The following is a 14520-nucleotide window of genomic DNA, read 5'->3' on the forward strand; positions in this document are numbered from 1 at the left end:
TTAGGGATGCACATATATATATATCAGTGTCATATTGGTGGATATTGACTTAGGATCTAGATATTCTTCTATTTTTGTATTTTGATTAATTTTGCTATCATCTAATGCTCAGATTACAAACACTAATAATTTCGTAACATTGTTAAATGTAATCTTTCGCAAATATATAAATGAATATCAATTTTTATACTGTTCATTATAATGTGTAATGCCTGAATTCATTTGTAGCATTTAAAAACTTTTATTTAGATAAAATAGTAAATGTGTGTTGGATACATACATGTAATATTAGCCAGCTATCGCTTATAACCATAAAGTTATTGAAACGGATTAAAAATGAAAATAGAAGCTAACTCACACTATTAAAGGGTTAGTTCATCCAAAAATGAAAATAATGTCATTAATTACTCACCCTCATGTCGTTCTACACCTGTAAGACCTTCGTTCATCTTCAGAACACAAATTAAGATATTTTTGATGAAATCCAATGGCTCAGTGAGGCCTTCATTGCCAGCAATAACACTTCCTTTCTCAAGATCCAGAAAGCTACTAAAGACATATTTAAAACAGTTCATGTGAGTTCAGTAGTTCAACCTTAATATTATAAGAGACGAGAATACTTTTAATGCACCCAAAAAAACAAAACAAAAAAACTTTTCAACAATATCTATATGGGCCGATTTCAAAACACTGCTTCAGAGCTTTATGAATCAAATCAGTGAATCAGAGCGCCAAAGTCACGTGATTTCAGCAGTTTAGCCATTTGATAGGAGATCCGAATCACTAATTTGATTGAAACAAAAGATTCCTAAAGCTCAGAAGCTTCAAGAAGCAGTGTTTTGAAATCAGCCCATATAGATATTGTTTAAAAGTCATTATTTAGTTTTTTTTTTGGCGCACAATAAGTATTTGTGTCGCTTTATAATATTAAGATAGAACCACTGAACTCACATGAAATATGTTTTTAGTACCTTCATGGACCTTGAGAGTTTGAATGGCTTTGCTCTCAATGGAGGCCTCACTGAGCCATCGGATTTCATCAAAAATATCTTAATTTGTGTTCCGAAGATGAATGAAGATCTTACAGGTGTAGAACGACATGAGGGTGAGTAATTAATGACAGAATTTTCATTTTTGGGTGAACTAACCCTTTAATAAATTCTATAATAGTATATTACAAAAAGTACTAAAGGCGGTTTACAACTTGAAAATAATTATAAGCTTGATTTGTTTTAATATCAGTGCATCTCTAGTAAAAATGAAAAATTCAGAAAAACAGACCAATGAAAATAAGGACAAAGAATATTGATATCTTAAACCCAGTACAACATTAGTACTCCTTTATAAATAACATTTAATCTAAAAAATAATAACAGTTGTGTGCTTTTGGAAACCTTCACAGTCCACCAAAGGTTTCCAGTCATTTTACATACATTCATCTGCTTACATTGCAGAGGTGAAATAAACTTTACACTGATTTCATCTCAAAAAGTGATTTACAAAAGCAGTCCTTCACTTTCCAATCAGAACGTCAAGAATTCAAGAGAAAATCCTCAGAGACACACTGTAAGTCTAAACACACCCACACACGGTCACACCACCCATCAGCAGTTAAAATAACCACTTCAGTGAGAGAAATAACATTTCATAAGCTTAAATTCATGCCCATTTGGCTACTATGAATCCAAATATACAAAGATTAATTTTGTGCCAGTCATTTGATGCAGTAATACATTAGATTTGGGTTAAACACCTAACCTGACACAATAGATTATAATTAGAAAATCTGTACATTGAAAAGACAATTGAGCATGTTTGCAATATCAGTACACACAAGCGATTCATTATACTTTTAAAGCCCAGGTATATGTCATTTGTCCTGGTTTCAGTGACGCTGCTGCCTCAGAGGATCTGTCCTCTGAATCTCAGCTGACGCAAGACAAGATGAGTTTAGTACGCACAGAAAAATCTCAAACCAGACAAAAATGTACAATTATTACATGATGGTGGCAGGTGATCATAACGTAGCATCTCTCTTTGACTCTTTGATCTTGTCTTTATTGCCCACTGTGCTTCTCTTCATATTCGATAACAAAAAAGTTGAGAGGTGTTACCAAATACTCTAGCATCAGAGGAAACATTCCTGCTCTTAATGAGAAGGGATATGAGACAAAACACCTCAGAGATTCAGAGAAATCTACAGTCACCATTTTGGATTCATTTTCTCTACTGGATGCCCTTGAGTAACTAATGAGTAACATGAATACATTTATTCCAAAAGTGCAATATTGAGCTGATTAAAAAAGGGAAACCATGAAAATGTGGTATATATGCGTCTTAGAATGGACAGTAGTCTGTTTTTGGCCTCTAGCTTCCAGGTAAGACTGGATCGGACAGGTGCCTCTGGATTTCTGGTGATCCCTCCAGTGTGCTTGGATTCTCCAGACTGTCCGGGAGCGATGGAAAGCGCAGGCTTCTACACAGCAGTCCCGGGGGCTGTAGATGAGGCTCTCCTGTGGGCACAGCCAGCTCTGTCTCTGGGGACATGGACATGGTGTCATTGGAGGCAACTGTCAGATGGATCCCACTGGACAAAGAGTCTGGAGACTTCTCTTTGAAGCTGTCCAAGTCAGGGCTCTGTGTAGTGTGGAAAACAGGTCCGGTTCAATACAGATGTGCAACATGCTCACTACAAAGATTAAAGAGGTAACAACAACAGAGATCGGTCTATTTGACACATATCTCAGTTGGTGACAGGGGAAAGTTGCTTTTAAATGTAATGCATTACAATATTGCGCTACTCCCTAAAAAAGTAACTAACTCTGTTACTTAGTTACTTTTTATGGATAGTAATGTGTTATGTTACTTTTGGATACCTTTTTTTCATCTGGGCTGGGCTGTTTGTTGGTTTGTTTGTTTTTATATTTTTTGGCAACTGTAAAGGCCCTTTCACACCAAAAGTGAAATGAATAAGCCTAAGAGGCTGAAGAAAAATGCAAATTCACGCCTGTACAGTAGAGGGCGTAGAGGGGATTACAGAAGAACAGAAGTAAATGAGTAAATGTATGCTCACATTTAGTCTAGAACTAGTCTAAAATAACCATCATATTCACACAGTGCACACATCGCCTCTGCACTCCAGATTTCTCTCAACACGGGGACAGGAGAGCTGTCAGTCAATAAATGGGAAAACAAAGTAACTTGCGTTAATCATTTGAAAAAGTATCTCAGATATTTTGTTGTAAATTTAAAAGTAATGCGTTACTTTACTAGTCCAGAAAGCTACTAAAGACGTATTTAAAACAGTTCATGTGACTACAGTGGTTCAACCATTAATGTTATGAAGCGACGAGAATACTTTTTGTGCGCCAAAAAAACAAAATAACGACTTTATTCAACAGTATCTAGTGATGGGCGAGTTCAAAATACTGCTTCATGAAGCTTCGAAGCTTTACTAATCTTTTGTTTCGAATCAGTGATTCGGAGCATGTATAAAACTGGCAAAGTCACTTGATTTCAGTAAACGAGGCTTCGTCACATCATAAGTGTTTTTCAGTGGTTCACCACTGGGGGGCGTGACTTCGGTAGTTTGATACACGCTACGAACCACTGATTCGAAACAAAAGATTTGTAAAGCTTCGAAGCTTCATGAAGCAGTGTTTTGAAATCTCCCATCACTAGATATTGTTGATTAAAGTCGTTATTTTGTTTTTTTTGGCACACAAAAAGTATTCTCGTTGCTTTATAATATTAAGGCTGAACCACTGTAGTCACATGAACTGATTTAAATACGTCTTTAGTAGCTTTATGGGCATTGAAAGTGTTAATTATCTTGCTCTCAATGGAGGCCTCACTGAGCCATCAGATTTCATCAACAATATCTTAATTTGTATTCAGAAGATGAACAAAGGTCTTACTGGTGTGGAACGACATGAGGGTGAGTAATTAATGACAGAACTTTAATTTTTGGGTGAACTAACCCTTTAATCCAATTAATCTATGTAATATGCGATTTACAAACCCATTTGTAAATATCACACACTCCGTCTCTCATTGCTCGCATGACAACCTACCTTACCAGGCGATGTACTGTCAGTGATCTGTAAAGATGGCATAGTATTGTGCGTTGCTGTAGAGTATAGGCTGGTGGGGTGAGCGGGGTGGGCCAGCGGTTCAGGTGATACCGCGCTGTATGCGGGGGGCACAGGTGCCATCTGCCTCTGCAGCAACTGCAGGATCACATTTATATCAGCTGTCATCCTGGTCTCCAGTCTTTAGATAGAGAGAGAGAAGGTAAATGTATGGCAAACGCAGACTTTGCATTTAAAACTTGTTTTTTCTCTGTATGTCGGACCTGTTGAGTTGCGACTGGAGCAGCTCCAGGCGGGCTTGCAGTTGGTTCGGTCTGTCCTCAACACAGGGGCTGTGATGGTGGTAGCAGGCCTGTCTCTGACTCTCAGAGTACTGACTGGCCCTGCGGTCGGACAAATAGCCGTATAACCCTGACACATTCAGAGGAGCTGCTGTATGGAAGAAGAATGAGTAGAAAGATACAGAATAATGGACAAGTTAAAGTTATGGCTATGGTAAAGTATATACTTTTAAAGTTGGTATGAATTGAAAATTCCCCTTTTTTCTAAATGCATGTTATAGATCTTATTAAGAAACGATTCATCCATGCATATGGATTTTCCTTTCTCCTTTTTTGACATTTCGTGACCTCAAAGATTTTAATCAAAATGACAGACTTCTCTCTGGTGTTGTATACTGGACTTCTCCAATCAGTTAGTCTGATTAAACTCCACCCCTTCCTTACAATCAACTGCAAACTCGTAATCAGATCTGCCTCCGTCCAATCAACAACCAGTGGATAGAACTAAGTTCCCGCCCTACATATCTTCTTTTTCAATAATCCGTTTCACTCAGATGTGTCACAATATGGAACAAAAGATCTGTCGCTACTTCCATTACACCGCAACCTTAAAGGTATATTCTATAATTTGTCTTCCAAAAAAAGACATTGTACATAAATAAGTGAATAGTACTTTTGAAAATTGTTTATAATTATGTCATTTCAATAGCCTAATAAAAAGCTGTTTTATTTTACTTCACTTCATAGGATCACATGATCAGATAAACCTGGTGCAATCCAGGCTCATTTGAGGCTCACTACCTTACGTTATTTACATTATTTTCATTCACAATAGAGTGCCTCTTAGCGGCACTCACCAAACATTTTTTTAACTGTTGCGCATTAACATGCATGAACCAGCGTAATAAAATGTTGGCACAGTCACTTTTATCTGTTTTGGAGAAAACTGAACGTGATTTTTCACTTTGAAACTTCAGCAACATAATATGAATTTTACAAAAAATGTCACCCGAGACATATTCACATTTTCATGAGCCGGTGTTGATATTATGTTCACTGTACTATGATTCAGGAAGCATCCTGGCGTGCTACCTGTGTACGGATGTGCCCCTCCCAGTGGTCCTCCCATGGCAGAAGCTGTGCTGTTGCCCGGAGGCAGATGGCTGATTGCAGAATGGGAGTATTCCTGCATCTCTGTCCCTGGCGAGTACATATCTGTCCCTCGGCCGGACACCAGGGGCTTCAAGTCCTCCTCGCTGGACAGGGAAGCAGCACTGGCATTGCTGCATAACTCATCCCAGTGTGAGAGCGGTATTGCCCCCCGATGGTTCCCCACAGGGGAACAGGACTGAACTGGGTACGTGTCCATCCCATCTCGGTCCATCCCATCTGGGTGATTTAAGAGAAAAGAGAAAGATCAGAATAGTGTAGTTCTGCAGCAAAATAATTTTTGTGGCCCTCGTAGACTAGATAGGCACCATTACCAGGCCGGTTTCGCTGTAGGGGGTTCCTTCGGTGTCTGGGTCGACGGTACCCACAGTCTGAGTCCTCGCTTGGGGTTTGATGCATGATTCTGTCTGCCTGATACACACAAGCTTCAGTAACTCACATAATTACAGAACACATACAGAAACATGACTAAAGACTTGCTATCGTCCCATTCATTTCCTCTGTATTGTGTGTTTGAGTGGCTTACATCTCGAAGGTTGAATGTGATCTCCAGGTTGCTCCAGAAGTTGTCAGAGAAATCGGGGTACATGTCCAACACTTCCAGCAGGTCGTCTCTCAGGATTTTGTGCAGGTCACAGTACGTCAGAGCCCTCACGTCTGCACTTGATTTCCCTGGCCTGGCGTACAGACTAATGGGCTCCCCGAAAATATCATTCTTACCTTCAGTGGAAACAGAATGAGAGGCAGGAGGTTGGAATAATTAGAAGAGAAAGAAGTAATACTGAGAAAGAAGAAAATCAGAGTTGGGTGCCAAATACTGTAGGTTTTGTGTAATGCCGAGTTATGATACTACAATACATCCAAAAAAAAGTTCTTTTTAGTTCTGCTTTATTATCACAGTGTTTGCCTGCCTGTGTTCCCTATTAGTTTCCATAGTTCCTTGTTAATTAGCCACCTGTTCCCTGTTCTGTTAATGATCTCCCTTGCGTATTTAAACCCTCAGTTTGCCTCTGTTCTTTGTCTTGCGATTACGTTATATTCCTGTATGTAGTGCTTATGTTCCTGTTTTCTATTAAAAGTTATTTGATCATCAGTTCAGCATCTTGTATCTGCACTTTACCCACCACAGCATCCTGTAAAGCTACACTTTAAAGTGGCTAATATATGTTTGGACCCTACACTGCTGGCACAATATATAAAAGACATTTTTTGGCTTAAATTGTAATACTATTTTACAATAGTACTTCTTTTTACTGTATTTATGATCAAATAAATGCAGTCTTGGTAAGCATGAGATACTTAAATATATATAATAAACAATAAATGTGAAGTTTACTAAAGTTAAGGCAGCAATTAAACTTTATTTTTCAAGCTGAAGTGAGTTGAAATAAATGAAGAATGAAGCAAAAGATAAAGACAGAATTAGAAAGTCTTCAAACCTAAAATGGCCACGACCACATCCTCTCTGAGGATCTCTATGGAGCCGCGAGAGATGAAATACAATGCGGTCAATACGTCTCCACTGTGCACCAGAGTATCACCGGGTGGGGCATGGGTGGTCTTAAAACGCATGGCCAGAGCCCGCAGACAACCCTTGCTCGCCCCCCGGAACGCCTTACAGTTCTGCAGCAGACTGCGGTTCAGATGCAGACAGATGTCAGCCTGCAGACACTCCGGAAAACCCTTTAACACCTGCAGCAAGACACGGGAGAAATGCAACATTGAAGACATACAATATTTTTCACATTTTTATTAAAACGGGTTTAAAAAGTAACATATTGTAAGACTAATGCCGGACTACTCGTTGAGAAAACAAAGGAAATTAAAGGTGCTAAAGAGGATCTTTTTGTCGACTGAAAAACCAAAGACTGTTACTGAGTTTTTGAAATGAGCGCATGCGTAAGAACAACCCCCCTCCTTCGAAGGAACGCCTCCCAAAACTCGTAAACACTCGTATTGGAACACGAGTGTTTACCACCGGCATTCGCTGTGTCGTGTTAGTGGATTCATTATGTCGGACTCACCGCAGGTAACTCATAATCTGCAGTTGTTACTCCTGTCTCCTGACAAAAACATCGCATGCGGCGCCTGTGGAGTGTGGAAAGTTACTGGAGCGCGCAGCCGCGCACGTCTCGCACAAGGAACGTCACGGCAGTGATTGACAAGCCAGAGGGCCAATCGTTTACGCGATGATCGAGTAAACGATTGGCTGATGTTTTTAAGGCCCTACCTCGTGCACAGATGATGTATATTAATATTATTACTTTCAGTGCACCTAATAAATAGTCTTTTATCAGTTAGTAAAGACAGTTTCAAGTAATATTGCAAAAATGTTGCACCTTTAACACCTCTTTAGCACCTTTAACGTTCGAACTCTCTCTTGCAAAATTAGCATCCCCATTTGAGACGTAATCACACTGAGTCAATCACACCTCAGCAATGCCTTAATCTACATCTCCCTTCCTTCACCCCCTCTTCTCTCTACATGCAAAGATGACCTGAAATTCACCCAAAATCTACATGGTTTAATGTGAACAGTTATCATACAACATTATACATGTTTGGTATCATTTGAAATGTCTCAGTGTGACTGGTACAAAGGTCTCATTCCCACAGAAGCAAACCAGAAGGTAATAAAGGTTTAAAGATTTTAGAGTTATTTTGCCCCCTGTAGTGGGTGTGACCACCTTCACCAGGTCTTTCATGCAAATGCACTTCTGTCCCTAAAAGGTGTAAACTACACAGTCTGGGACCCTGATTAATGCAAATTCCAATTGTGAAGTCATGTTTCCATTTGAAAGAAGTTTCTGTCTTGGTCTGAGTATTTAAAGAGATGTTGCAGGAGACTCAGGGCTCGATCCTGTGTCCTTCAGACACTCAGCAATGTGCATTTTTCTAATGTCAGGTATGCATCTTTTACTCTGTTTCTGAGCATTTGATGATTGTATTGATCATCTTTGAGATGATTATGTAATTGGCATGATACATTTACCTGACTAATAAATTGTTACATTTGACTTTATTCTGATTTACTCTGAAATTATTGGCTCTAGTAGATTACGTTAAGTCCATAACCCCACAAATCTACGCTCAGGTTAGTAACGGACTAAAGTACAGTTTAGGTGGAGCAGCGGGGCACACCAGCTGATATTTTAGAGCTCCGATTAGCACATTGGAATTAGTTAAGTATACTTAGACTGTGTAGGCTAATAATGGGTTTTTCCTTTTAGAGCAACAGAGTGTTGCTAGATCAATCTAAACAGGGTGGGCCTCAACCTCTGGTTATGGTGAGATTATTCTAACTAAGTGTCTGTGGGTAAACCACTGCGTGATTATGTAAAGTTACCACTAGAGGAAGCTAAATTGGTCAGCCTGATTTTATGGTAATGGTCATGGCCCCTAGTTAAAAGTAATCTTACCTTAATTCGGTGTGTTCAGATCTATGGGGACTAAATAAACGTATTCTAGAATGAGCAAAGTGGGTACGGCCTCTAGAATATTAGTCATCGCCTCTGTCTAATGACCAAGACTGACGAGATTGTGCGTATGAGATCGTATGCCCGGCCGGTGCGAGACTCAAAGTGTTATAGGAATCCGAATGAACGAGTACAATAAGAGTAAAGAGTTAAACAGAATAATCAAATGTAGAGCTAAATTATTATACAAATGACCAATAATCAGTAGACATTCTAAGCCAAATTTGAGGTCATAATAAAATGGAGTCAGATAAAAGTTTACTTGGAATTAAACTACTTTGCCACACTGAAAAGACCGAACGCGCAAGTAACCTTTCCCGCCCGGTGGGAAACCGCCGTTGGGCCGATTGGGCGGGCCTTACAATATCAAGTACAAAGCATAAAATTAAAACTTGATTAAAAATTAAAAATTTATTTTATTTTTTTTTTTATGGAGGTGCTTTATAACACATATGGTTGGGGGGGGCCCAGAATCCCCCTCACCATACTTCGAACACTGTAGAGGGTGAATACAAGTAATTTTATGTAATTCTCAGGTTGATTTGAAGGGTATGTCTGTGTAACTCACAGCATTCATGTCGATGCCGTTAGTATAGGACCAGGCGTGCTGGAAGTACTCTTCCAGTCGTTGCCGAAGACCTCCTGGGATCTGATGAAACCTGATGAACTCTTTCACACGTAGCATCTGAGTGTGGTAGCGAGCTGTGCCTGAATACAACCTCTGAATTATAGCTGACACGTTGCCAAAGATACTGGCATACATCAGGGCTGGAAAGGAAGAAGAACAAAGACTATCATCAGCAAAGAGATTAGTACAAACAATACTTTTTTTTTTTATTTATATCACATATACACTACCGTTCAAACGTTTGGGGTCAGTAAGATTTTTTAAATGTCTCACCAAGGCTGCATTTATTTGATCAAAAATAAAGTAAAAATGTTAAGAAATATTTCTTATTGTTGAAATGTTAAAAACAGCTGCTTAATATTTTTGTGGAAACTGGTATACATTTATTTCAGGATTCTTAGCTGATCATAAAGTCCAAAAGAAGTTTACTTATTTGAAATAGAAATCTTTTGAAACATTATATATATCTTTACTCTAATTTTTGATCAATTTAAGGTGTCTTTGCTAAATAAAAGTATTTCTGTAAAAGAATGTAGTGCACTTACAGCCAATGAGCATGACACAAATGGAGAAAATCTTCTCAGGGTTGGTGTTAGGAGAGACGTTTCCGAATCCCACACTGGTCAAGCTACTGAAGGTGAAGTATAGTGCAGTTACATATTTATCCTTGATGGAGGGGCCGGAGAAGGAGTCATTGTCATTGTAGCGCTTGCCAATTTGGTCGGCCAGGTTGTCCAGCCAGCCGATCTTCATGCCTCCGATACGGGCAGAGCTGGTGCGCTCCACATTGCCAATGGCGTACCAGATACATGCCAGCCAGTGGGCAATGAGGGCGAAGGTGCACATGAGAAGGAAGAGCACTGCTGCACCATACTCCGAATAACGGTCCAGTTTCCTTGCTACTCGCACCAATCTCAGCAGCCGCGCAGTCTTTAGAAGGCCAATCAGAGTGGTTGTTTGAGGCTGGAAGGAGGAGTTTGAGAGGATTAGTTTGCATTACATAACAATCACTCTTATTTTTATTTTGTCTCCATGATTGTGGCAGAATCCATGGCACACATAAGTGGAATCTCTGAAGAAGTCCTTGCCACTTCTGTACATGTAATGAAAGTGAACAAGGACTTGAGCTGCCTAGTTTCCAAAAATGCACCATCAAGTTTCCAAAAAAGACTATCAAAAACTTTTGACTAGAGCTGATATCAGGATTTGAGACCTAAATTTTGGACTTTTCCTCATACAAATCTATCATATGACTTAAGAAGACTTTTAATAAAGCTCGCAACTCACAACGAGATGGGGGTGAGGAAATAGTGACCGAATATCCCTTTGAGAGCTGGTAAGTACTTAAAAGACCATCATTTTCAAGAACAATGTAGTCAATGTGAATTTAAACATTCAAATCTAAAAAAAAAAAAAACTGCATAAAGGCTTCCAATGTGTTAACTTCTCAATTATGTTCACTTTAATGCAAATCCATACTTACTAATCCAAAACTATGCAAATCCATACTTACATTAAAAAATAAAAAAAAATCACTATAATCAGACTATGGTTTTCATGAGCAAAAACGGCAGATTTCAAATGACATACTTCTGGAAACTATTACTGTATGAAGCAATAAGTATGAATTATTAAAATATGAACATATGAATTATTAAAACAGCTGTTGTTTCATCATTCTGTGAAGGTGACCTTCATCAACATAGTAGAATCTACATGCCGATAAATCATTCAGCATAACAAACACAATCAATATTATTACACTGCGATCAATATTCTCAACGATTCATTGACTAGTCTGAGTGGTTCTACTAAAAATAGAATGTTTAACAATTGTATATTCTGTTCTACATGTGAAATATCACTGATTAATATACCACGTAGTTACAGTGTTAGGGAAAGTTACTTTTAAAAGTAATGAATTACAACATTGCGTTACTCCCTAAAAAAGTAACTAATTGTGTTAGTTACTTTTTTATGAAAAGTAATGAATACATTACTTTTGCGTTACTTTTTCTCACCTGAGCTGGGCTTGCTTGTTTGTTTTTTAATAACAACAAAAAAGTTCTATTTTTGGCAAATGTTAAAGCTGCAGTCCATAATTTTGCCTCTTTGTCGCCATCTCTGTTTGAAACCTGCAATTGCAGTTATTTGTGGAATTATCATTTTTACGTGGGTTGTGCCTCGGCGCGGACGAATCTAATGTTTGCTGTCAGTCAACACATCGGTGTTTATACTGTACTTCGGAATCACAGAATGTAGTCTTGAAGTATGACCAAAATAAGAATTTTCACCAGAAAATGTCATCTGAACAAGTAAGTAACTTGTCTGCCACGTTTGTTCTGACCAACTGAGAAAAAAAGCATCACAATAAATCGCACTGCCAATGATGATTAAATCTAACATTCGCTTAGCTCGGATCACGTCAAACCATGCAAATTATTATTATTGTTATACTTTGTTCTCAAATTGTTAATGTTAACAACATCAGCATTGTGTGACTACGTGTATTTAGTGTGTATTAGCGTTACCTGTAGATTTCAATTTCTGTACAGTCTAATCTCTATCATTAATTTGTCATACCATACAATCCGCTATACAAATTATACGTTTAATTATTGCAGCTGCTGTGAGAAAAGGCTATAATTGATCCGCGATATAGCCTAGTTAGCTGGGACTCATTCTTTATGTAAACAGACGTGACGCAATGACACAAAGACAAACGGCGACATGCTCAAATTTCCCGCGAAAACCCACCAGTACCACCCGAATTATAAAACATTACAAGCTTACCGGTGTGAAACAGGTAAGCAGATAGTTTTGAACATTGGCTGGTTATGTACTTGCTCAATAGTTGATTTTGGATCATTTTTAACCAAAAAAAAGTTATGGACAGCAGCTTTATGGCCCTTTTACATTCACACAACAAGTGAAATGAATAAGCCTCAGGCTGAAGGAAATGCATATTTATGCCTGTACAGTAGAGGGCGCAGCTCAAACAAACCTTTCAGCTGTGCTGCCATTCTGGATTAATGTAGAATAGGATACAGGAGAAGGAAGTTCAACACAGGAGAGGTGTCAGTCAATAAATGTTAAAACAAAGTAACTTGTGTTACTTATTTGAAAAAGTAACTTGGATATTTTGTTGTAAAATTGAAAAAGTAATGCGTTACTTTACTAGTTATTTGAAAAAGTAATCTGATTACGTAATTCAAATTACTTGAAATGCGTTACAAGTGCCTTGTTACAGGAGCACATCACAATCCTCACCTCATCAGAACCTGATCTGAAAATGAGCAGGTCGAAGGGAATCGCAGCCACAATGTCTATGAGGAACCAGCCCTTGAAGTAATGCTGAGCGATGCGAGCGGGATTGCTGACCACCTCGTCGTTGTGATTGACGTAAGTGGTCCTGAAATTGATTAGGATGTCGATAATGAACATGACATCCACCACCAGGTCCACTACATTGAGGGGGTTGCAGGTGTAGCCGCAGGTGCGCCTCCTCTCGTCCTCCTGCTCGTTGAGGAGAAAGGCAGCCGAGTAGGGCGTGAAGACGGCCGTGTAGAGCACCAGGAGTAGGATGATCCAGTCCCATACTGCTTTGAACGGGCTGTAGTGGAGGATGGTCCACTTATGGATGCGTGGAGCTTGAAGCTTGTACTCAGGAAGCACATCTGCCCCGAGTGACAGTACCTGTGAAGAGAAGGAGAGAAGGTAAGAAACCACATGATCAGAGGATGTCATGGGGTGATTTTAATCGAAATTCGATGGATGCAAAGGGTCAGGGTAAGCATGGACAGTTTTGCAAGCAGATTTCATAATTATACCTTCTGACTAGTGTTATTATTGTTAACGAAAACTAAAACTATTGCAATGTTTTTGTTAATTGAGGTAAAGCTGAATTCAAATAAAATGTAAATATTAGTTGAAAAACTTAAACTAAATAAAAATTAGAAATGATAAATAATTTGAAGCGCTAAAATGACAAATTGAAATGAAAATAAAATAGTAATAAAAACTAATAAAAATGACAAGCATTAATAAGCATAACAAAATTACTAAAATTTAATTAAAAATGAAAATAGAAACTAAAAATAAAAGCAAAATTAAAATATTAATAAAAATATAATAGCATATAAATAACACCTTATCAAAAATTAGCTGTGTATTCTGACATGGCAATTTATAAATTGCATATGTTTCATTATATTATAGTATATGTTTTGCAAGTGGCTGATTTTATTTGAAGGGTTCTTTAAAGCATGAAATTGGTGATAATGTTGTGAACACAAAATGAATCAGCAGAATGATTCAGTCCTCAAAACTAATGCAATTATACAAAGAAAAACATGCCTGCTACAATGTGAAGTCTATGAGTGACAGTATAAAATGTCAGAAGATACCTCAATAGACTCAAACACACACACACACACACACACACACACACACACACACACACACACACACACACACACACACACACACACACACACACACACACACAGGTTTGTTTTTGTGAATTGTGGGGACATTCCATAGGCGTAATGGTTTTTATACTGTACAAATCATATTTTCTATCGCCCTACACCAACCCTACCCCTAAACTTACCCATCAGAGCACATTTTTATTTTCTCAAAAAAACTCATTCTGTATGATTTATAAGCCTTTTGAAAAATGGGGACATGGGGTAATGTCCTCATAATTATCACCCTCTCCTTGTAATACCTGTCATACCCATGTCATTATACACATTTGTGTCCTGATATGTCACAAACACACACAGAGGAGATGATACAATGAACACTAGATGATATCTTGTTCAAAAGCATTTTAAATAAACAGACATTTCACTCAATGCTTTGAACTGTAT

At 38.3% G+C, this 14520-nt stretch overlaps 1 protein-coding gene across 5 annotated transcripts in view; it reads right to left on the bottom strand.

Annotated features, from left to right (window-relative positions):
- Window positions 1-1294: 1294 nt before the first annotated feature.
- kcnh6a (potassium voltage-gated channel, subfamily H (eag-related), member 6a) overlaps window positions 1295-14520 on the bottom strand; it is a 45236-nt gene continuing 32010 nt past the window's right edge. Inside the window, exons 7-17 of one of the 5 annotated variants that reach the window (XM_048204750.1) lie at window positions 12917-13342; window positions 10192-10609; window positions 9587-9786; window positions 6982-7234; window positions 6069-6262; window positions 5851-5953; window positions 5465-5761; window positions 4355-4523; window positions 4074-4272; window positions 3074-3169; window positions 2499-2637 (exon numbers count right to left, since the gene is read on the bottom strand). In XM_048204750.1, the coding sequence (XP_048060707.1) occupies window positions 3110-3169; window positions 4074-4272; window positions 4355-4523; window positions 5465-5761; window positions 5851-5953; window positions 6069-6262; window positions 6982-7234; window positions 9587-9786; window positions 10192-10609; window positions 12917-13342 (2319 nt within the window). In that variant the 3' untranslated portion in view covers window positions 2499-2637; window positions 3074-3109. Of the gene's footprint in view, window positions 2638-3073; window positions 3170-4073; window positions 4273-4354; window positions 4524-5464; window positions 5762-5850; window positions 5954-6068; window positions 6263-6981; window positions 7235-9586; window positions 9787-10191; window positions 10610-12916; window positions 13343-14520 lie in introns of all 5 variants that reach the window. The other 4 variants (XM_048204725.1, XM_048204742.1, XM_048204716.1 and 1 more) reach the window with 4 other exon arrangements.

This window comes from Megalobrama amblycephala, linkage group LG1 (genome assembly GCF_018812025.1).
Source record: "Megalobrama amblycephala isolate DHTTF-2021 linkage group LG1, ASM1881202v1, whole genome shotgun sequence".
Taxonomy (NCBI): Eukaryota; Metazoa; Chordata; class Actinopteri; order Cypriniformes; family Xenocyprididae; genus Megalobrama; species Megalobrama amblycephala.